The sequence below is a fragment of the Sciurus carolinensis genome, chromosome 13 (assembly GCF_902686445.1).
Source record: "Sciurus carolinensis chromosome 13, mSciCar1.2, whole genome shotgun sequence".
NCBI lineage: Eukaryota > Metazoa > Chordata > Mammalia > Rodentia > Sciuridae > Sciurus > Sciurus carolinensis.
This window is the reverse complement of record NC_062225.1, coordinates 86,517,909-86,541,432: the sequence shown is the minus strand read 5'-3', so window position 1 is coordinate 86,541,432 and position 23,524 is coordinate 86,517,909. Positions and strand designations below refer to the sequence as shown.

General features: G+C 52.6%; 1 protein-coding gene across 1 annotated transcript in view; it reads left to right on the top strand.

Moving 5' to 3' along the window:
• Positions 1-23,524, top strand: part of Greb1 (growth regulating estrogen receptor binding 1) — a 129,640-nt gene that overhangs the window by 80,903 nt on the left and 25,213 nt on the right. The window contains 13 exon segments of the mRNA XM_047522798.1: positions 471-614; positions 2,302-2,430; positions 5,227-5,243; positions 5,245-5,341; positions 5,746-5,889; positions 8,074-8,259; positions 8,796-9,146; positions 10,228-10,356; positions 10,958-11,086; positions 13,284-13,481; positions 14,084-14,264; positions 15,497-15,692; positions 17,425-17,561. Coding sequence (XP_047378754.1) covers positions 471-614; positions 2,302-2,430; positions 5,227-5,243; positions 5,245-5,341; positions 5,746-5,889; positions 8,074-8,259; positions 8,796-9,146; positions 10,228-10,356; positions 10,958-11,086; positions 13,284-13,481; positions 14,084-14,264; positions 15,497-15,692; positions 17,425-17,561 — 2,038 coding nt within the window.

Below are 23,524 nucleotides of genomic sequence, written 5' to 3'. Positions count from 1 at the left end.
CCCCGGGACCCCATTAGCTCTGTCAGGAAGAGCAGCTCTCACCGCTGGTTCCTGAGGAACTGAGGGCCCGGCTTCCTGAAGCCTCAGGAGAGGGCTCCACTATGGCCCTTCTTGGCCTCCCCTGCACCCCAGTCAGCTTTGAGGGAGAGAGGAAAGAGCGAGGGTTCTGAGGCCTACCCGAGGTGGACGGGCATGTCCTGGAGGGCCTCTCCAGTGACATGGCCAGAAGAGCATCCTTCCTTCCCTCGTGTCCGGTTCCTTCCTTCAGAGGCTGCGCTCGGATTCTCCGTGGTGCAGTGGTGTGCTGTGCCACACCCCTCCTGTCTCAGTGAAGGCTAGCATGGTTGTGGCGTCTTCGGGGTTTGCACATCCCACTCTCCTGTGGGACACCCACTAGTCAAGGAAATCGATTCCTAACTGTTGGAAGAGAGTGGGTTGGTTGGTTTTCACGTGCACTTCTTGCCCCTTAGAGTTCAGAAGCCGTCCTGCCTCCGCGGGCATTTGCTCCAGTTCTCTCTTCCCGCCGCTGGAGAGCTCGGGGTCTCTGGCTGCCTTCCCCAGCGAGCCTGTTCCTGGGACGAACCCCGGCGTCCTGATGGGAGCCCAACAGGCAGGTGAGGCGGTGGAGGAGTGCCCCAGGTGCCGAGGCCACAGGCCTGGCGTGTCTCCGAGAGCCTGTTCACAGAGGAGTCTGGCATTCTGCAAAATGAATGCAGGGGGGGCTGGCATGTCGTCTCCCCCAGCACCGGGTCATGTGCCATTTTGAACTTGTAATCTATGGTTTCTGCCCTTTGATGTGTAATGCAATCCCTTGGTGGTGGGGTCACGCGTCCGGTTTCCTCTGCATCCCCAGTTTGCAGCACAGAACTCATTATGTAACAGGTACTAAGTCCCCTTTGAGCTGAATCTCTGGAAGGGGCAGGGGAGCCCAGGCCGCTGCTGCCCGCTGGGTGCTGGTTGGGCTCCCGCCGGTGTGTGTCTCATCGGACCCTGAGCAGCTCAGTGACTGGAAACTGAGGCTCAGGCAGGCTAAGTGCCTAGGCAGGGACCTCCCAGGCAGAGGCAGCCAAGATTTGACAACAGGCATTTCTATTTCCTGTGCCTGGCACGTGCCACACTGAACAGACCTTCAAAACAGGATGATTGTTATCCAGGGAGAGTGGCCTTCTCAAGGACACTGGAAGGTCATATGTCGTATCCCTGGGCTGGGATGTGCCCTTCTGCTGAGGCTCCCGGCCCAGTCCACATGGCCGCTGGGGTCCCTTGGCCCACTTGCTCCTTCCCTCTGCCACCTGGACTGAGGCGTGTTCTGTTTCTGCCCTCTGAGCACCTGTGCATAAATTATAGACCGCCACCCTCTGCTGAATGACTTGCAGCAACTTCCTTGAGCTCTTGGACCCTCTGTTCTAAGAACTAGATGAGGTCAGAGTGGGAGCGGGCATGCGCAGTGCTTGCTCTGTGCCAGGCTCTTGTCCACGTGTTGGACAGCTGCTCACTCAGGTACAGTAGCTCAGTAGCTCAGTTGCACAGTAGCTCCCTGGGCTGCTGTGATCACCACCCCCGTTCACGGAGGGGATGCTGAGGTTGGGGAGGTTGAGTAAGTGACCCAGGTCTCTCAGCTCATGAGTGATGGAACTGAGGTTCAGCTATAGGTCATCAGGCTTCAGAACACCCCTTACATGCTGCTGCCCCCACAGGAAAGGCTCAGTGCCTCTCCTGGCTCCAGAGCCTTCTAGAACATTCTGGAGACTTGGACAACTCAAACAGTGCCATCAGGCAGCCTCGGGAGGCCTGAACCCACATTGTCCCCAGAATTATCTCTGACATGGGGAGCCAGGACCCACAAGCAGCTCAGACCCAGGTGGCTGCAAACCCCACAGCCTTCCTGGGATCCAGGAGGAAAAGGAAGGTGGAAGGAGGCAGATCTGTTTCAAGCATGACCCTGGAGTGGCCCCTGGCTGCTCATGTCCCCCAGGTCCTTTCACCTAGTTGGCGTCCATTGTGTGTGAGCAGGAGTGTGCATGTGTGTGTACACGTGTTCCTGTGCGTGCTCATGTGTCTGTCTTCCCAGCGAGGCAGACTCACCCTGTGTGGGATCCTGGCCTCTAGGGCTGGGGATGTGGCTCAGTGGTGGAGCGCTTCCCTAGCACGACAAGGCCCGGGTGCCCTCCCCAGCCCCACCCCCACCAAGTAAACATAAATAAAAAATACCAATAAAAAGTCTGACCTCCTGGCGGGGCTCGCCCGGCGCACGGAGCCTCCTGTGGACTGACCCTCCTCCTTGCCTTCCTTTTGCTTCAGGACCAGCCTCCGATCATCCCTCGCTGACCTCAGCCTTGGGCCCGGCCGTCTTCAATGGCAAAGATTCGCCCAAGCACCAGCAGCTGGCGAAGAACAGCCTGTCGGCCCTGCCGCGGCCCTCGGCCCTAGGTAGCACTGCCCGTCCTGGGGTCCCGGGTCCAGGCCCGCGTGGACACAGGAGCCACAGAGCTGGGGCTGCTGAGCCTCCTGGAGTCCCCTGTTGCTTTGGGGAGCATCAGGCCAGGTTGGCTCTGGGGTGTGTGCCAGGCCCTGTTGCTGTGTGAGTCACAGCGGGAGACGTGTGAGACCCCCGTGGTGACAGTGAGTGATCTCTCAGGCCACAGGTCAGGAGGGCTGTAGAATTTTGGAGACAAAGGGGCAGTGGTGTTGATGAAGGTTTTGAATCTGAATTTAAAACCCGCTCTGTGGCTCACTAGTCAGAGGATCGGGACTCCAGGAGGCTCAGCCTGGAGGCAGGTGAGGGATGGGGAGGTACGGCTGCTCCCCGGGTGCCGGCTGGCATTGCTATCCATGCCAGCGGGTCACAGAGGAGAGGAGGTGATAGCTGAGCTGCGACCTGAGTTGGGAGTGTTCCTCATAGGTGGAGTGGGAGGGAGAGGGACGAGGTGGGGCGGGAGGCCGGGAGGGGCTGTGCTCTCCCTGAGCAGCGACGGCTGGTCCACAGCCACCTCCCAGGAGGAAAGGCCCTAGGGGGCATCCAGCCCCACACCTACTGAGGAGGCTGAGGTCCAGAGGGGCAGGGCCGGGCGAGAATCGTCTCCACTGTGCAGGGGATTCATCTTGTGAATTTCCTAACCCTTCCCTGGGGGAGAACTCTTCTGAGCTGAATCTGGGGCTCCCGTCCTGACCGGGGCTCCCCTCTGTAGCCTGAAATGCACGAGGAACCCCGGCCAGCTCCCGCCCTCATTCTGTGATGTTCTCCTCTAGGTGCTGAACTTGGGGTGGCCGTGGCTCTGGAGATGGCTCCCTCTCGTAGCTGAGATCTGTGGGTGCCTACCCTCCAGCCTGCATGGGGGAACGAAGGCTTCCCCGTGCCCGGGATCCTATGCCCTTGGCTTTGGGAAGCCAGCAGGCAGAGTTTCTTTCTTGGCCGGACTGAAGGAACTTTCCAATGCTGTGGGAAATGGAGATCCCCCAAACCCCTGTGGGAACTTAAGCCCTGGGGACCCTGTCCACAGCCAGCTGTTGAACCTCGTTTCCCGTGATGGCTGCCCCCCGCCACGCCCTGCTCCCGCTTCCCCACCTGAACTCAGGGGCGCTCTCCCTGCATGAGGACTCCCTTCTGGGGTTGCAGGTGCCCCCTGCCCCTGCCAGCTGTGGGTGTTGGCCAGTGGCTCTCTAGGACGAGAGGTGCCTGAGAGCTGGGTGATTGTCTTACGCCACTACAGAGATGGGGTGGGCAGGGTGCTGAGTGTCCTGCAGAGTGTCCTACAGTAAGAGTCGTCTCCCCCAAACTCCAGATTGTGCCCCCTTCCTCAAGAGACAGTGTAAGAAAGAGTTGGACCACACCATACCAATGGTTGCTCCTGGTGGTATTTTGAAAGGGCTCGTGGGCTTAGAGTCTGCTTGGAGACATTTAGGGTTAAGCGTCCCAAAGTGAGGGGGTTCTCTCAGCCTTCCACCTTGGTGCTCAGTTCAGGCCCCCTCTGTAGTTCTGAGGAGCTGGCCACTTGGTCTGGGATGGATGCTTGGAGATGGGAACAATGACGGCCGTCCTGCCCAAGGTTGGGGGCAGGGCTGATGACAGTTTGAAAGCTCTTTGTAAGAAAGGACTTTATGCTTCTGACTTTTTATTCCCTATTCTATTTTGGTCAGTCTAAAGGAGAGGTAGAAATATTTTGGGGTTCCTTCCAAGAGACTCTGAAGCAGTCATTCTCAAATTGCAGTGAGCTTCAGCATAACTGGGAGGCTGTGGGGGTCCTTCTCTTATAGTCACTGCCAGAGACTGTTCCCTAACTCAGAGAGAGGCTCAGGAACCTCTACCAGGCTGAGGAGACCGCTGCTCCCGGGTGGCTAGTCTCCACTCTGGCCGTGGGTTAGAGTCTCCAGGGAGCTCCTAGGTGTTAGAGTCTACAGGGAGCTCCCTGTATTGAACTGGGTGATCTGAGATGGGGTTGCTTTCAGAAAGAGAGACTGCAGTTTCCAGGTGAGTTTAATGTGTATCTAGGATTGAGACAAGGAGTTCCGGATGTAGGGGACATTTTGTGTCAGATTGTTCAAGAAACTATGGCAACCAATTCTTGATATTTTGAATCCTTCACGTACATAGCTTGAGTCATGAACATGCTGTTACCTGGAGTGGGCAGGATTGACTCGTGAGCTGCAGTGAGTCCAGCTTCCCTCCTTGATTTTTTTTCTCAGTCTGAAATTAGCTCTCTAGGCTTCTTGTCTGGGGTGGGGGTGGGGTGGTGTCAGTAACAGGTGGATCAATACTGCCCCCACGTGGTGATAGTGTGGTGGTGCACTGAGTGCTGCGGCTGCGGGTCTACAAAAAATCCAACTCTTCAAAAATTACATGCAATCTATGTAACAATGAAGACGGTGATGACGGGGTTGGTGGTGGCTGCCATTTATTGAGCCCCAACCCTCTTCTATGGATTGTATGAAGTGCACTACGTATACGCTCTATAGTCCTGATCGAAACACTTTTCTGACCTACTCTGAAACTCAGGTCAGAGAGATAAAGCTTAAACTCATGCATGACTTTGGAGCAGAACGTTTGTGAAAATTGACAGAATGTTCCCTTTCACTTAGATACTTCGCTAGATACTTAAAATCCATTTTAAAACTGTGATTATCATCCACCAAAATACCAAATAAGTATTCTCCAAATCAGAAGAAAGTTGTATTGAGGTTCATTTCTTGTGGCAGCTTAACCTAACCCATGCTCTGAATGTTGTCTAGGTATCTTGTCAAACTCCGGGCCCCCCAAAAAAACGCCACAAAGGGTGGTCTCCAGAGTCTCCGTCAGCTGCAGATGGCGGCTGTCCTCAGGGTGGCGGGAACAGAGCTAAATATGGTAAGTGACCCTGCCTTGCCAAAACCAGGTCCCTGGGCGCCTGGGATGGTATTGCTTCTGCAGAGTGCATGTGCCCACCTGTGCGTGGCGTTGGGGAGCAGGTTCTGGGGGAATGGATGGTGGCACAGCAAAAAGATTTCTTACTTATATGTCAGTTGTTGGACTAGGCCCAGAGGCCTGGAGAGCAGGGCCCTGATCCCAGGGAGGTCTAAAGGTTAGCTCCTATGCCACTCCCCGGATAGGGAGTTGAAGAGGGGAAGGCTGGACTGGATGAGCTTGAGGGTGTCGGTGCGCTGTGGTGGGTTTGGGTCATTTGGTGGTCTTGTTTGCTGGTCCGGCTTGGGGCTGGTTGGGGACAGCCACCTTGTCTGTTTGTCTCTCTTACACTTCTGTGGTATTCCTAGAGAGTGCAGGCGTGTCCTGTGTGCCTCAAGCGGGCTTGGTGGGACCAGCCTCAGTCTCCTTTCCTGTCGTGGCGTCTGGAGAACCGGTGTCGGTTCCTGACAACTTGCTGAAGATATGTGAGGCCAAGCCAGTGATATTTAAAGGCAAGTGCAGCGTGCCCCTGGCTGTGGCAGCAGGAGCCTGGAAAAGCCACCAGAACCAGGCCAAACCGGGACCTGGTTCCATAGTGTCCTCCTGAGACAAACCTGACGCTCTTCCCAGGGCAGTGAAAGAAGGAAGCAGAGCCAACCCCTAGGTTAGCCCCCATCACATGCCAAGAATTTTAGAGCTTATTGGTTTTCCCCAGGGCCTGAGCTCAGGGGTCTCACTCCATGCCAGCTGTTTGCTGGCTTGTTCGTGTGTCCTTTCCTGTCTTCACCAGCCCAGCTCCAGTGAGGCCCCACCATAGTAGCAGCCTGACTCTGATGGGGCAAGGACAGCCCTGGCCACCAGTGTTTGAGCTGTAAACCAAATTAGATTTGATCTGTTTCCTGCGGTGGCTAACAGATGCTGCAAGGAAGTAGATGTTTGACTCCATCAAGGAAATCCCTTTCCAGTGAAGTCAGAGACCTTGAAATGGGAAACTGCGTGAGGATTTAGCAGGTGTCACTTGGTGACGTCGCCCCAAGGGCAGTGTGCTGCATGAAGCTCACAGACATGAACACAGGACATCTTCGGGGCCTCCGTGGTGCATTAGATACCAGCCTACTGCTCATTAACAGAGGGCTTTTCTTTATTTTCCTACAACAAAAAACATGCCCCCACCCCAAAAAAAAAACCCAAGAACAACAAAAGGGCATGAAAGTCAGGGGTGCAAATCTAGGCTGTGGACTGGGCAGGAGGCTGGGTCAGTGTTTAGTGTTTCTGGACCCCTACTGCTCACCAAAATGAAGGCTGGCGTTTGGTCTTGTTGCGCATGGCTCTTATGTGAGTGCGGTTGGTGCTGAGATCTCAGGGCTGAGCAGAGCTGGGGAGGCTGCGGGGCTCAGATCAGGGGCGGGGCTTCACCCACCGAGCCAGCAGCCCAGAGGAGGGAGACCTGCAGACCCTGAAGGGCCTCAGAGTACAGACTCCCTTGTCCTCATGTACGCTGTTCCCTGCCTCTGCCTCTGTATAAGCTGAGGCCTTCCCTGTGAAGGGCTTGCTCCTGATTCCTGCCCCCCAGGCTTCAAGGCCCAGCCCAGCACCTCCTCCATGAGGTCTTCTGGTTTCCCTTTTATCTGGCTCCCAGGGAAGCTTCTTTAAGCCTCTTTTAGGACAAATGCCACATCCTTTTGAGGCAGTTCTTTTACATTGTCTCTTATAAGCCACCCTGTTTGTGAGCATTGTGACCAACTGTGTTCCCTATCAGTGACCCAGCAGAGTGGTGAACTGGCAGGTCCACCTCAGTGAGAACTAGGTCCAAATTCTGAACCAGAAACTCGGTGTGTCTTAGCAAGTGTTGAGAAGCAGTTTCCTCAAGGACACGACGTGTGTCTTGGATACCAGATGTACTCTGGAGTCTGGCACAAGATCTGTGACTAGCACACAGTGGGACTCTGTAAGTATTATTTTGGTGAAGATGGGGAACCTTCTGAGTACAAGAGACCACAACTGATATTTCAGCCACCCCATGAGCATCCGTGTCTTTACTGCATTTTCTAAATGCAGAGACCGAGGCTTAGAGAGGCGAATTGAGTGCACTGGGTCATGAAGCCAGGCTTTGACCCTGGCTGGGCAGTTCTGTCCCTGAGAGTTGACATCAGAATGAATCTTCTGATATTTGCTGAAGTCTCTGTCAAGGGCTGTCAGTTTGCCTGGACAGTGTGACATATTTTCCTAACTGGACTGGCCAGAGAGCCCCAGGTGTGTGTGTGTGTGTATGTGTGTGTGTATGTGTGTGTGTGTGTGTGTGTGTGTGTGTGTGTAGGGGGGGGTTGCCAAGCTTGGTGTCAGGAAAGCAAGCAGCACCACCAGAGACCATTCGGGGCACAGGTAAGGTGCTCCAAAGTCACTGCTAAGAGTGACATCGGCCACGGCTGTAGGCTCTGCAGGAGTGGCTTCTCTCTGTGCTTGGCCTAAATGAACAGGTGAATGGTTGGTTATCAGAGGTCCTGACTGTCCTTCTGTATTCCAGGAGGGCGGAGCGGGTGCACCAAATCCTGCAGGGCTGGGAGCCTGAGGTTTCCCGGAGAGGGGCACCTGAGAGACCCCGGGGCAGCTCACCTGTCCATCTCACTCAGAGCCTGCGTGAGTGGAGCCACGGCGTTCCGAGGCTGGTTACCAAGTGGCCTGTGTCCCTCCCCTAGGCCACGGGAACTTCCCTTACCTCTGCGGGAACCTGAGCGACGTGGTAGTCAGCCCGCTGTTGTACACGTGCTACCAGAATTCCCAGTCCATCTCCAGGGCGTACGAACAGTACGGAGCCTCCTCCATCCAGCCCATCTCCGAGGAGATGCAGCTGCTGCTCACCGTCTACTACCTCGTCCAGCTGGGTGAGCCCCGTTCCTGCCTCCCAGGGATGGTGGCCAGGGAGGAGTCGTCCAGCCCAGATGCCACATGCCTATCCCAAGGAGCCGCTGTGCAGCTGGAGATGGAATACGGGGATGAGCTTACAGCCCCAGGGGGACAGCGAGGGTCACTGTAGCGGTCACCGCACAGTGGGGTGGAAGAGAGTTGGAAGAGTGGGTTCCCAAGCCAGTCACCTGCTGTCAGGAGAAGAGGCCCTCGGCCCTCGTGGGGGATTCTGTTCTAGTGTGAGAGACACAGAAGCAAATGGAAAGACGGAAGGCAGGAGTGTGGGTCTGCGGGGGTGGCGATTGAGGGTCACAAGAAAGGCCTCTGAGTGGAGACCCGGACCTGGAGAAGCAGCACCTGTGGAGCTGGGGAGGGAGGAGAGGTGCGGTTCTCCAGCCGTGCTGACCGTGATGTGCTGCCCTCCGTGGGCCAGTGTCCCCAGAGGCCTTGCACTGGTGCCAGGCTGCCGTGCCCCGCACCACGCCCGGCTGACGCCTTCCGCCTCCTTCTGCAGCGGCGGACCAGGTGCCTTTGATGGAGGACCTGGAGCAGATCTTCCTGCGCTCCTGGCGGGAGTCGCACCTGACTGAGATCCGGCAGTACCAGCAGGCGCCCGCCCAGCCCTGCCCGCCTGTGCCCAGCACGGCTGCACCCGTGACCTCTGCGCAGCTGCCCTGGTTGGCTGGCCTGGCCGCCAGCTCCTGCAACGACAGCGTGCACGTCATTGAGTGTGCCTACTCCCTGGCCGAGGGGCTCTCTGAGATGTTCCGGCTGCTCATTGAGGGCAAACTCGCCAAGACCAACTACGTGGTCATCATCTGCGCCTGTCGGAACGCCGCCATCGACTCCTGCATCGCCGTCACGGGTGAGCCGGCCACCTCTTGGCTGGTGGGAAACCAGCTGCCTCCCTTTCCCAGGCCCTGTCCTTGGTGGGTCCTTCCCTTTTTCCTTGGGGACCCTGGATTTGCAAGAGCTGGTGATTCCTGCAGTCTGCCAGCAGCGGCTTCAGAGGGCAGTTGGCGCCCTGCCGAAGATTGGAGGCCATGCTTCGCAGGGGTCCCGTTCTGGCTCTAGAGGACCTTAGCGCCCCGTCTCTTCCCTGGAGAGAGTGGGGCCAACTGTGGAGTCGGAAGAGATCTGGTTGGAAACTTAGTTCCACCAAACCCTGGCACTGTGGCTGACCAAGATTCTGGCCCTTAGTGTATTCAAGGGTCAAGTGGAGATAAGCCACAATGACCTTTTAGTACTGGGGGTTAATGATCCAACTTGCTGATTAAGTATAAAAACACTCTCTAAAAACCTACTGTCACGGCCATTGCTTCAGGGACCGGGGATCCAAGTGTTCTCCTGGAGTGAAGGTTCTGGGTGGGGAAGTTGGCACCAAATGCAGAGTTTTTTGGGTTGGTTCCTAGGTCCCCAGAGGTTGAGTATTTTCAACAAGAGTTTTTTGTATCTCTTTGTGCCTAAAAAATGCACCTTGTTCCTACGCAGTGTCTCAGTTACCTTTAATATCCTTGATCCTAAATTCGTTTTTTCACTAATTCTTCACCTGAATTCTAGCAGTGCAGTCAGTAATGAGCCTGGAGTCTCTGTGTGTCTGCCACCCTTGTCTTGTGCCACCTGGCAGGAAGCTGTGAGGCCAAGGTTGCTGTCAGCCACCTGGTGCAGATGAGGTCTGTGGGTCTAGAAGGGTAGGTGGCCAATTCAAGGTGATGCACCTGGATAAGGCGATGGTCACATCCAGACCTCAGCCTTGTAGGTCCCTCCTGTTATCCCATCACCCTGGGACAGGATGGCGTAAGCCATTGATTCCTTTACCAACAGGAGCACCTGCTCTTTGCCAGGTATAGTAGTGGACGTGGGGTGAGGGAGAGATGCCAAAGCAGGACCCTGTCATCAGAGGTTCCAAGTGGAGGGCCCAGTAGAAGCTGTGGTTTGTTTTCCAGGAAAATACCAAGCCCGAATCCTTTCTGAGAGTCTCCTCAGCCCAGCAGAGTACCAGCGAGAAGTTCATTACGAGCTGGTGACAGGGAAGGTGGACTCCTTGGGGGCCTTTTTTAGCACCCTCTGTCCAGGTAGGCTTGCGAGGCCAGGAGTGAGTGCAGGGTGGGCACGAGAGGGCTCCCTGGAGTCCCTGGCTGCCTTGGCCTAAGTGTGGGTGCAGCGGTCCCCGAACTGGGCGCTAGTGCTGACGTTCCTTGCTTTGTGAGTGTGGGCTATGGTTTCTGTCTGGCTATCTCTTCCTGCTGGGGCTGTGGAGTTCTCCAGGGGACTGGGAAAGTGCTTCCTGCCTTAGTGCGGCACCCCCTCTCCAGCCACCCCACCTCCCTCTCCCTGGAGAGCTCTTCCCATGAGTTCTGTACTGCTAGCAGCCGCCCTCCACCCCCAGCCTGGTTCCACTGTCCCCCTAGTGAGCCTTAAGTCCCTCCCTCCTTCAGGAAGGGCTGGGGACCTTCCTCTCTGTCCTTTCGAGCTCCATTCTTACTCTGCCTGAGCAGCTGCCCCGTCATGGTACGACACCTGCATCCTTGCGGGGCTGTGGACTCCTCGTTGGGATGGCCACGCCCATATCCCATTACCTGGGCCCCAGGAAGACACCAGACATACAGCAGCAGGTCCAGAGATGCTTGCTGAATTTCACTGAAACCATTTCTGTTTGTTTTCTGTTTTGGGCAGAGGGTGACATTGACATTTTGCTGGACAAATTTCATCAGGAAAATCAAGGCCATGTTTCTTCTGCACGTACTGCCGCCTCTGTCACTCAAGCAGCAGCCCTGGACAGCAGCAGGACACCTGTGTGCACAAGTGAGTGATGGAGGGAGGGGCCCAGGTGACACAGTGATGGAAGGAGCACAGGTGACAGTGATGGAGGGACCCAGGTGACACATTAATTGATGAAGGGGTCCAGGTGACACAGCGAGTGATTGAGGGGCCCAGGTGACACAGCAATGGAGGGAGCACAGGTGACACAGTGAGTGATGGAGGGGTCCAGGTGACACAGTGAGTGAAGGAGGGGGACAGGTGACACGGTGAGTGATGGAGGGGGACAGGTAACATGGTGAGTGATGGAGGGGGACAGGTGACACAGTGAGTGGTGGAGGGGGACAGGTGACACAGTGAGTGGTGGAGGGACACAGGTGACACAGTGAGTGATGGAGGGACACAGGTGACACAGTGAGTGAAGGAGGGACCCAGGTGACACAGTGATGGAGGGGCCCAGGTGACACAGTGATGGAGGGACACAGGTGACACAGTGAGTGATGGAGGGACACAGGTGACACAGTGATGGAGGGACACAGGTGACACAGTGAGTGATGGAGGGGCACAGGTGACACAGTGAGTGATGGAGGGACACAGGTGACACAGTGAGTGATGGAGGGACACAGGTGACACAGTGATGGAGGGACACAGGTGACACGGTGAGTGATGGAGGGGCACAGGTGACATGGTGAGTGATGGAGGGACACAGGTGACACGGTGAGTGATGGAGGGGCACAGGTGACACAGTGAGCGATGGAGGGGCTCAGGTGACACAGTGAGTGATGGAGGGACACAGGTGACACAGTGGGTGATGGAGGGACACAGGTGACACAGTGGGTGATGGAGGGACACAGGTGACACAGTGAGTGATGGAGGGACACAGGTGACACAGTGGGTGATGGAGGGACTCGGGTGACACAGTGGGTGATGGAGGGGCTCAGGTGACACAGTGGGTGATGGAGGGACACAGGTGACACAGTGGGTGATGGAGGGGCTCAGGTGACACAGTGAGTGATCGAGGACACAGGTGACACAGTGGGTGATGGAGGGACACAGGTGACAGTGAGTGATGGAGGGACACAGGTGACACAGTGGGTGATGGAGGGGCTCAGGTGACACAGTGAGTGATCGAGGACTCAGGTGACACAATGGGTGATGGAGGGACACAGGTGACACAGTGGGTGATGGAGGGACTCAGGTGACACAGTAATGGAGGGACTCAGGTGACACAGTGGGTGATGGAGGGACACAGTTGACACAGTGGGTGATGGAGGGACTCAGGTGACACAGTAATGGAGGGACTCAGGTGACACAGTGGGCGATGGAGGGGCTCAGGTGTCATAGTGGGTGATGGAGGGACTCAGGTGACACAGTAATGGAGGGACTCAGGTGACACAGTGAGTGATCGAGGACACAGGTGACACAGTGGGTGATGGAAGGGCTCAGGTGACACAGTGGGCGATGGAGGGACACAGGTGACACAGTGATGGAGGGGCACAGGTGACACAGTGAGTGATCGAGGACTCAGGTGACACAGTGAGTGATGGAGGGGCTCAGGTGACACAGTGCGTGATGGAGGGACTCAGGTGACAGTGGGTGATGGGGAGCACAGGCATGTATAGTGTGTGATGCAGGAAGCTGCTCGTTGGAGCTTCATTTTTAAGCTGCACTCAAAGGGCTCCAGAAGCTTCGAGGAGGTGACATCGGGTGCTTATGGACAGCGCAGCGTCTCCTTAGATTCACAGGGAACCTGATGCTGGATTTTAACTCCGGAGTTTAAAGATGATGCCCTCCTTTCTTCCTGCCACAGCCACCTGTGTGCTGCTCCTGCGACTGCACCTTGCTCTGTGCCGATTTCCTCCCTGTCATTGTGTAGTTGAGACTTTTCAGCTACATTGAGCTCTCAGGAGCTGTGATAGTCCCTTCCTTCCTGGGGGACTCGCAGACTTCTTCCACAGTCCATTTGCATTGTCCCCTCCCCTGGGTGCTGCCCTCGTCCCTCCTCCGGGCAGAGTTGTCACTTCTTCTTTGTTTCCGGGCTCCTGGCTGATGCTTGCATTATCAAGGAAGAGGGATGCGTTGGTGATTCCCTGGCGCACAGAGTGGCACTGGGCAGATGTGATTTCCCTTCTGGCCTTGGGTGGGCCTCCCCAGGATGGGGCTCACTCCTTGTCTCCCTAGCTGAGGGCTGGCAGCAGCCACCTGCTCTGGGCTCACCTGGCGCCTGGGGCTCTGGCTGCAGGTTGCCACCTGGAGCCGCCAGGCGTCCGGCCCTTCCAGCTGGCAGTGGCCCAGAAGCTCCTCTCCCACGTGTGCTCCATCGCCGACTCCAGCACCCAGAACCTGGACCTGGGCTCCTTCGAGAAGGTGGACTTTCTAATTTGCATTCCACCATCAGAAGTGACCTACCAGCAGACCCTGTTCCATGTCTGGCATTCAGGTACGGGGCCTTTCAGGGACAAGTTGTGGGGCCTGCATGGAGGAGCTCGTATCCCCCTAAACTCCCAATTTGGGTGTTAAGAGTGTCCCTTGCTGTTGAGAAGATGAGCAAATATTTTTGCCCTGATTTTGTAGATCATGAAACTGATGCTCAGAGATGTGACTTGCCTAAGATTTTAGAATCTGTTCAAGGTAGAGCCAAGACTTGAACCTCCTCTGTGTCCCAGCCAATGACTTAACATGTTTTCCCTGGTGTCTCAACACCATGCAGTCACTTGTTAGGATCACACAGTGTAGCATCTATGCATTCAGATGAGAGGTGACTTCTGGGTGTGACACTTCTGCCTCCCCTTTTGTCTCACCTGGTTTCATGGAACCTGCTTTGCTGTGCCCCAGGTGACTGCCACACACACAGCAGAGCCTCTTCCCTGCTCCCATGCAGAGCAGCTACGGGTCAGCCCTCTGCCCAGGCATCTCTGCAGTACGCATCCCTGCGGCCTGGGGCTTCACCCAGGGCCTGCTGTGTAGGTGATGGTCATCAGTTGGCTGCAGTGAATGAAGCCTGCAATGTGTGCATTTGCTGATGTGCTCACTGTGTTGCAGGTGTTTTACTGGAACTTGGCCTGGAAAAGGAACCCATGACCAAGCAGCGGGTGGAGCAGTACGTTCTGAAGCTAGATGCAGAGGCGCAGACAAAATTTAAGGCCTTTCTGCAAAACTCCTTCCAGAACCCACATACGCTCTTTGTGCTGATCCATGATCATGCCCACTGGGATCTTGTGAGGTCAGGGCAAATGGTCTATGACAGTTGACATGTTCTGCCTTTGAAATATGGATGACGCTTGGGGCCGAGGCAAAATGTCTTAGAGAAGACAGAGGGTGTTTGTAGGCAGGTGCCATGTGCTTTCCAGAATCTTAGGGCATCATCTCAGGGATCATCCAGCACAGCTTCTCAAGTTCACCATCATGGAAGCTGAGGGCTGGAAAGGAGAGACCAGCCCAGAGCCGGGACTGGGTCTGGGGTTAGAGGCAGAGCGGGCCTGCAGTCAGGGCCCCTGAATTGCAGCCTGACACATTTCTCCCTGACCCAATGGCAACAAGCAGAAGCCCAGCTCCATCCCTTGGTGATGGACCATGGGTCATGGCCGGTGTCTGTCCTCGAGGGAAATTTATTCAAATTGAAATGAATGTCAACTCAGATGAATGTTGGATAGGTCAGCCAGAAGCTGCAGGATCTGCTGGTTGTTCACTGGGAAGTGTTGTTTCGGGGGCACTGGCCTTGGGGTATGCAGGGGATATTATGCTGAGGTGGGTGAAGGTCACAGAGCAAGGCTGGCTAGGCCTGGAGGATCACGTGGGTCAAGGTCCATAATCCGTCATCTGGCTGTGGGTTCGTTGAGTTTGATCATTCTGAAATGATAGCAGAAGCTCTCTGTGAATCTTTATTTTGGAGGTAGATTTCTCAGAGTAGCTTCCTGCCACCCAAAAGGTGAAGCACTGAGTTTTTTCTCTCCCCTGGAGTATGCTGAGGCCATTTCTCACAGCCAGGCCATGCTGGGCCTGTCTTCCAGACCCCTGGGCTCAAAACTTCCCATTTCTGTCCCAGTAGTGCTCTCTTCTAAGTGTGGCATGGCACTTGCCATTGTCTGTCCTCTTTGGAGGATACTTTGGGAGGCTCTTCTGACCCCTGAGCCTCTTTCCGTCCTCACCGGCATTGCTGCCATCTCCTGAAGGAGATAGTACACAGTCAAATTGGGCCGAAGGTGGAAGTGTGACCCTGGGCACTCCTGGGTACAAGTCGCTGTTGCGAGGTGTCTTGTAAGAATCCTCTGTAGTTACTGTCCCCACCCCAGTCCACCTTTGCACAAGGAGGGAGTGTCAGGGAGTCCCTGACAGGTGTCTGAAGTCCAAGCATTTGTCTTTTTCTAGTTAAGAATGTATTTAATTGCTGTATCCTTAGAAAATTGCCAACAGCCTTAGTCATGCTCTCTACTGTTTTCTCTCCTTTCCCCTCAGTAGCGCTGTTCATAACCTCTATTCTCAAAGTGACCCACCCGCAGGCCTGGTGGACCGGTTACTCAACTGCAGGGAGGTGAAGGAAGCCCCCAACATCGTGACCCTTCACGTGACCTCTTTCCCGTACGCGCTGCAGACCCAGCACACCCTCATCAGCCCCTACAACGAGATCCACTGGCCGGTCTCCTACAGCAACGTGAGTGCCGCGGCCCGGCCAAGGCTGCTTGAGAGAGAAGCGGTCGCAATTAGCAAAAGTCGACCTGTGTGGTTGGAGTGAGGTGTGGGCTCCCGCCTTGGATCTTTGATTCCCCTGAGGGTTAGTTTTACAGCCTTCTTGGTGTTGTTTGGATACCTTCCTGAGGTCCGCCACTTTGCACCCACCTCAGTAATGCAGCATGGTGGGCGGCCCTTTCTCCCCTCATCCCTGAAGCGCTCTGAGCAGTGTTCCGAACACTTGCTTTTGTGGCTTGGGGTGGAGATGTTGAAAATCCAGCCTCGGGGGCTGTGGGGTGTGGGTCCATGCAGAACCCCTCTATGGGCAGCTTGCAGCCTTAGAGATGTTCCTGCTTTTCCTATCTCCACATCCTTATGCAGCCAGACTCCAAAACTCTTTCACTTTTTGTGTGTGTGTGTGTGTGTGTGCCAGCGATTGAACTCAGGGGAACTTAACCACTGAGCCACATCCCCAGTCCTTTTTTTTTTCACATATTTTTGTATATTTAATATTGTATTTTTATCATATTTTTTTTTGACTTTTATTGTAAACAAATGGGATACATGTTGTTTCTCTGTACATGGAGTCAAGGCATACCATTTGTGTAATCATAAATTTACATAGGATAAAGTTTGATTCATTCTGTTATTTTTTTTCCTTCCCCCCCACCCCTCCTCCCAGCCCTTTTTAATATTTATTTAGAGACAGTGTCTCGCTGAGTTGCTTAGGGCCTCCCTAAGTTGCTGAGGTTGACTTTGAACTTGCAATCCTCCTACCTCAGCCTCCCAAGTAGCTGGGATTACAGGTGTGTGCCGCCGTGCTCAGCAGGCTCCAAATCTCCTTATTCAAACTGAACACACGCCCTCCAACCTGGTAGGTTTTGTTTATCACCTGCCATTTTCTCATCAAAGTGGAAGACCAAACCAGCTCTGGTAGTTTGAGAATTCTGGGTGGTTGGATTCTAGCTGTTTACAAGGGACTTCTGAACTTCTTCAGAGTGCTTCAGTCATCTGAGGCACTTAAAGACACGAATGCTCACCCACCTGCAGACCTGGGCTCCGAACCAGTGAGGTGACAGCCACGGTTGACGTGGCACTTGCCTTGGACCCTGAGGGCTTCTGCCTTTGAGCACATGCAAGCCCAGGTGCTAGGAAGGTGTCCGATGGACCAACAGGGAGAATGAGGCAGGGGTTCACCACTGGCCTGAGACCCTGGCCCTGAGTCACCCTGCTGTGTGAGGGTAGAACTCACGCCTTCGCGTTTCACACCCAGCTGTGCTCTGCTCCAAGGGTGGAGAAGCTCCGATGTTGGTTTGGGAGGAATTTTATGTCATTGTAAGATTGGTTAGATAAATATGGTTTTTTCCCTACTGATTTTAATGGCAAGAGGGTTGATTCACCTGTTCCTAAAACCAAATTGAAATTGTGGGAAAAATTTATAACAAAGAAAGTTGCATGTTTAAAAAAAAAACCCACAGCTTGATTTTTCTCCCTGGTGAATACAAGGGGGCCAAAAGAATGGGAAACTCAGTGGATGGGGTGCAGTGCCCCCAAAGAAGGGCTGCAGGGTGAGGTTTCTAAGGTGCCCCCCAGGGACTGCAGTGAGCACAGTCTGGTTCAAGGTGCCAGCCCTGGATGTCCACAGGCCTGGCCTGCATCCCTGTCCTTCCCCGAGAGTGCAGCCTTTGAGTGAGTCACGCTCTTGTCTGTTTCAGGGAGTGGACTTGTACCACGAAAATAAGAAGTACTTCGGGCTGTCGGAGTTTATCGAATCCACCCTTTCAGGACACAGCCTTCCCTTGCTCAGATATGACAGCTCCTTTGAAGCCATGGTCACAGCATTAGGAAAAAGGTGTGTGTCTCTCTTTGAAGTTACTCGAAGCACTCAGCAGCTTCCTGTGGAGGCGTGCATGGGAGTTCTGGAAGGGAGTCCCTCCCTGGTGACTGGGTCCCTCTGCTGGAGGGACCCTGTTTATTTCTTCTGTGTTTGAATCACTTTGGGTCAGAGATGTCTTGGGCATGCTGTTGCTCCAGGAAATTTTAGAGATAAGAATGGGCAGAAATATTCTGGAATGTGGGTCTGTGTGCGCACATCAGTGGTGGGCGGGACAGCGGGAGGCCAAGCACCGGAAGGTGTGGAGGGAGCCAGGGTGGCCTCGCAGCTGGCTTCCATCTTTATTTCAACGTGCATCATCTGGCGAGTGCTTCTTTTGTAAAAGCCCCTCATCTTATTTGGTCCCCCCCACCCCATCCAGCTGCTGTTATGATCCCCATTTTACAAATGAAGAAACTGAGACTCAGACACCATAACTTTTTTGGACCAAAGGTCTAGCAAGTGGCAGAAGCAAGGGAGAACCCAGAGTGAGTCTGGCTGCACAGTGAGCCCCTTTAACGCTGTCTTACAAGGCCCCTTTTTACATATGAGGAAAGTGAGGACAGAGGCTGCCTCGTGAGCTGGGCTGTGTCCTCTGTGTCCTCTGACAGAGCCTACAGAGCCCATGCCTGTGCTCCTGCACCGTCTGATGACGTCCACATAGACTAGGCCTTGTTCAGTCTGGGCTTCCTGATGACGTCCACAGAGCCTGCGCCTTGTGAACTGGGCCATGCTCTCTGGCCTCTCTGTTATAGAACAAAATCAGAGGCTCTGCCACTGGCCATCAGCCTGAGTGGATCTGCCTCTCACTGTGTCCACGTGTCCCCTTTATAGGGACTGAGTTAGACATGCTTCTCCAGCTGTGTTCTGAGGTCCACTGCTTTAGCTGGATACTTACAGCTTTTAAGCCTGGAGGGGTTCCAGGGCCACGGGTGCTGGAGAAACATTATGGTGAACAATAGGATTTCTTTCCATGCACGTTCTCAGAGCTGTCTGTGCCCACACATGCCCTTGCTGGGGAAGTCCAGTACCTCTTGGGATCAGTGTTCCCCAGAATACCCTTTGAGAAGCATCATCTCTTTGCTAACTGCAGTTCTGTGGTGCTGATGGAGATGAGAGGCCGTTCTCCGGCTCACGGGTTGGCCGCTGAGCTCTCATGAGCTCACCAGGTGAAGAAGCCCATGGAGAGCTTGTACCACATGCTGGAACTGGCCTTCGCCTGCCTCTGCCTCTCTGCCCACTCCCTGGCTTCTTCTGCAGCAGGTCTAAATCTAGGATGGAGCGTGTGGTAGACCTTGTGTTTAGAATCCCATGTTTATTAAAACAATCCTTCTGACAGTACAGGTACTATTATCCCCATATTGTAGATGAAGAATCTGAGACCTAGGCAGGTTACGTCACTTCCAGGGTCATGTGAGCAGTTTTTAGTGAAACTGGACCCAGATCCTGGTCACTTGACTCCAAAACCACATAACCACTAAGCCATACTGACCAAGGTCTCATGCTAGTAAAAAGTCAGATTCTGACCACTGTATCCACACCTATGCACTCTGCCCTTCGTTAGTTTTAACCTTGAGCAAATCATTTAATTTACCCAAACCTCTGTTCCCTGACCTGTAGAGTGAACCTTCTCTCCCAGTGGCTTCTTATGAGCTCCTCACAGGTTCAGTAGCAGGTGCATGCAGACAGCTCGGGCTTCAGTGGCTGGGTCTGAGTCCTGGTTCTGTCCCTCTTCTCTCTTCCCCTCTGCTAACCTAGAAATGTTGCTTAGAGATTACATTTATGTTTCAGGGAGTGAGAAGAGAATGTAAACCCTGGAATGTTGGGGTGTGTGCACTCATAGGAACTCCTAGGAATCATTCAGCCCAATCACAGAAGCCCAGAGAGGGAGAGTGGTCTGCCCAAGTTCACCTGGCCTATCTGTGGCAATCCGGACTATAGCCAGGTCTGGGGTTCTTTCCACTACGCCAAGCTGTCCTGCCTAGGAATTATCTGTCTGGAAAACTCTCCCAGAATTGGTAAATGGAAGGAGACGAAAGTGAAAACACAGAGGTCACAGCCCGTTAGCTTGCCACGTGTCACAGACACCTGCATGAGGCTGAGAAACTCACTGTGGAAGGACTACAGACCTGACACCAACCTCTGTAACTTCAAAGTGAAATATTAGACATTTAGCCATTTTCTCCTGGCATGTTTTCTGTGGAGCATCCTTGTCAGGGTCAACCACAGGGCCTAAGGCTGGGCCAGGCTGGCCATGTAACTGGGCCTGGCAGGGGGCTGCTGTATAGAGCTGGGCAGCAATTCCTGTCTCCCACGTGCTTGTCTTCTTATTCCAAACTACAGCTCCCTGAGGAATAGGTGACATCCAGGGACCCACACCTGCTTAAGTCACTCAGAGAGTTTTGACCTTTGTACACATTGGGAAACCCTCACCACAGTTAAGACAGGAACCCACGTTCCCTCCTGCCCTGGGCAGTTCCTCTCTCCTGCCCTCTCCTCCTCACAGAGCGTGTGTTTCCTAGAGTTTTATGTAAATGGAATTGTATGGCAGGTACTCTGTTGGTCTGGCTTTTCCTCCTCAGCCGGAGCTGTGTTGTTGGTGGGTCAGTGGTTCCTGTTTGCTGGTATTCCAGAGTACAGTACTGTTGTGTGGTTATATATAGTTTGCTTACGTGCTGGCTAATAAGCATTTACGTTATTTCTCAGTTTTGGCTATTCCACACGAAGCTTCTAGAAACATGTGCAAGGTTTGGTTTAGACATACGCTTTTATTTCTCTTGGGTAAATAGTGATAGAACGGCTGGGTTATGTGGTAGTTATATGTTTAACTATTTTCTTTATTATGCTTAATTTAATTTTTATTTATTTTTGGATTGAACCCAAGGGTATTCAACCACTGAGTTACATCCCCAGTACCTTTTTATGTTTTAAGACAGGTTCTTGATAAGTTGCCCAGGTTGGCCTTAAGCTTGTGATCCTCCTGCCTCAGCCTCTGAGTAACTTGAATTACAGTCATGCAGCATGTAACTTTTTAACAAACTGCTAAATTGCTTTCCAGAGTGATTCCTTTTATTTCCCACAACTGTGTGTATGAGAATTCCAGTGCTTCACACTTGTCCAGCATGTGTGTGCTCCATGTTTTTATTTGGTGTTAGCCATTCTAGTCGGTATGGAGTGGTATCTCAGTATAGTTTTAATCTGAATTTCTCCAATGATGAATGGGATTTATTCACCATTTGTGACGCTTTGACGTTTCTGGGTGAATTGACTCCCTCATGACTACGAAATGATCTGAATATTCTTTGCTTCAAAATCTACTTTGTCTAAAATTGAGTTTCTCTGACTTTCTTTTGATTAGTGTTAGCATGGATTATAACATCTTGTCCTTTAATTTTAAACCCACTGTGTCTTTGTATTTGAAGTTGTTTTCTTATAGTCAGTTTATAGTAGGATCTTCCTATTTATCCAGTCTGGCAATCTCTACTTAGTTGAGATATTCAGTTCATTTACATGTAATGTGGTTATTGATCGCTGGGTTTTTATCTACCATCTTGCATCTTGTACCGTCTGTTTTTCATAATTTCTTTTATTCTGTCTCTTGTTTTAACTCCTTGTTGTGAATTTTAGTGGTCGCTTTACAGTTTACAGTTTTTACAGTTTTTAGTTTTTATGCTTCACAGTTTTTAGTTTGCTTTACAGATGTGTCTTCAACTTGTCATATTCTTTCCCATTTTGTGTGTCTGAAAAAGTCCCTATTTTGCTTTGCTGGGGACTGAATTCATGTTCTTGTGTACCCTGAGTGTGTGCTCTGCCTCAGAGCTACACCCCAGCCCAGACCTTGCCTCATCTTTGAAGGATAAAACTCTAGTTTGAATTTTCTTCTCATTTTGCTTCTTAGTACATCAAGGATGTAGCTTCCTTGCCTTCTGACATGTTTGTTTAAACAAACCATCTACTTTCTCCTCACTTCTGAGTTTCTCTCTAGATAATCCTCCCTCCCCTGCCCGCTGCTGCTTTAAAGAAACTTAAATTTATCTCTGGTTTTAAGCAATTTGATTAAGATGTCTTTGTGTAGTCTTCATGTTCTTGACTTGAGTTGATTGAGTTTTCATCAAATAGGAAAACATTTCAGCCTTATTTCCTCAAAAAACATTCCCTTGCTTTCTACCCGACCCCTGCCCTGTGACACACATCAGGCTGCTCACAGCTGTCCTGTGGTTTGCTGAGGCTCCATTCCTTATTTTTTCTTTCTGTTTGATTTTAGTTTTTATTGCCACATTTTCAAGTTTATTAATTTTTTCTACAGTGTTTAGTCTGGTGTGAATCCTATGCAGTTACTTTTAACTTTTACAAAGGCAGAGTAGTGTTGTGACAGGATTCCTAAGAGAAAAGAGACCATTCCAGGCAGCAGGTGCATCCGCACACATCACACTGATGGGCCGATGGGATCACTGTGCTGGGTCATCGGTCAGGACTCGTGGGTACACGTAACAGAAACCCAGCTTGAGCTCCTTGAGGAAAAAGGGTGATGTCTGACTCATGATCTAAAAGTCTGATACATAAGTCAGAGAACAGCAGGGCTGTACCTGATCTCAGGAACAGGTTAAGTCAGGTGTGCTGACAGTCCCAAGAACACGTGGTCTCGTCTGTGGCGTCTCTGTTGGCTTCATGGTGTGTCTCGCACACCAGCCAACCCCATGTGCTAAAAATATCACCCCTGGTTACTGCGGAGCCACATAATCTCCAGCTTCCAGAGAGAATTGATTTTTCTTATTTTGAAAAATATCAAGGAAAGACTGGCCCCCATCCTGGGTCATGTTCCCTGAACCTACTTCTTGTGGCTGGCGGGACAGGGTCATCTACAAAGATAGTGTCTTCCAGAAAGATCCAGATCCACTTTATCTTCTGTCTCAAACATCGTAGTCTCCATATCTAGAATTAGATTTGTGTGTTTTCTTTTTTTAATATCTCCATTTAACATGTTGAACATTTTTTTCTAACTTTTTAAACATAAAAATGATTCAGTTACAGTATTTGTTTTACTGTTCTTGTCTGCTAATGCCATCATCTGCATCATGCCTGGGTCAGTTTCTGTGGATTGTTTTTATTTTGGGTCATATTTTCCTGCTTCTTTGTATATCTGGTAATTAAAAAAAAAATTATAGTTGTAGATGGACCGAATGCCTTTATTTTAGTTGTTTTATTTTTATGTGGTGCTGAGGATCGAACCCAGTGCCTCACACAAGCTAGGCAAACGCTCTGCCACAGAGCTACAGCCCGGCCCACATCTGGTAATTTTTGAGAAGATGCCAGATATTATGAATTTAAACTTGTCGGGTGTTGATGCTTCATTCCTGTTACTCTTGTGTTTTCGGTTATTTGGAAACAGTTTAATAATCCCTTCAGGTCTTGATCTTAGCTTTGCTAGGCTGCAGCAGAGTGATCCTTATCTAATATTTTGCCCACCACTGAGCAAAACCCTCTGAGGAAATCCTCTGCAGTGTTCCCCAGCTCAGGTCTTCCCCATTGGTTATGGCTGCAGAAACCAGTCCTAGCCCTGTGTGAGCTTAAGGCATTGTTAATACTTTAGCAGCCAAAGGACTCTCTTCCTGGCCTTGGGTAGTTTCCCTACATGCTTGCACTGATCCCCACTGATTTGAAGACTTTGCAGATGTCTGGAATTATGGATCCTTGCAGCTCTTGCCCTTCTGGTCCCTCTGCATTGCGCTCTCTGCCGCCTGTTTCCTGGGGCTCTAATACTTTGCCTCTAACCTGGGGAGACCTCTGAGCCTCGGCTGGACTCCCCTCCTGAGCACGTCCCAGAAACTCTTTTCAGGCAGGGGCTCATCTCATTGCGTCACAGGGCTCAGAGTTCACGACCGACGCCCTGTGCTTTGAAGCACTGTCATTTCACACACGTGGGAGGCAAGTCTGATCCCTGG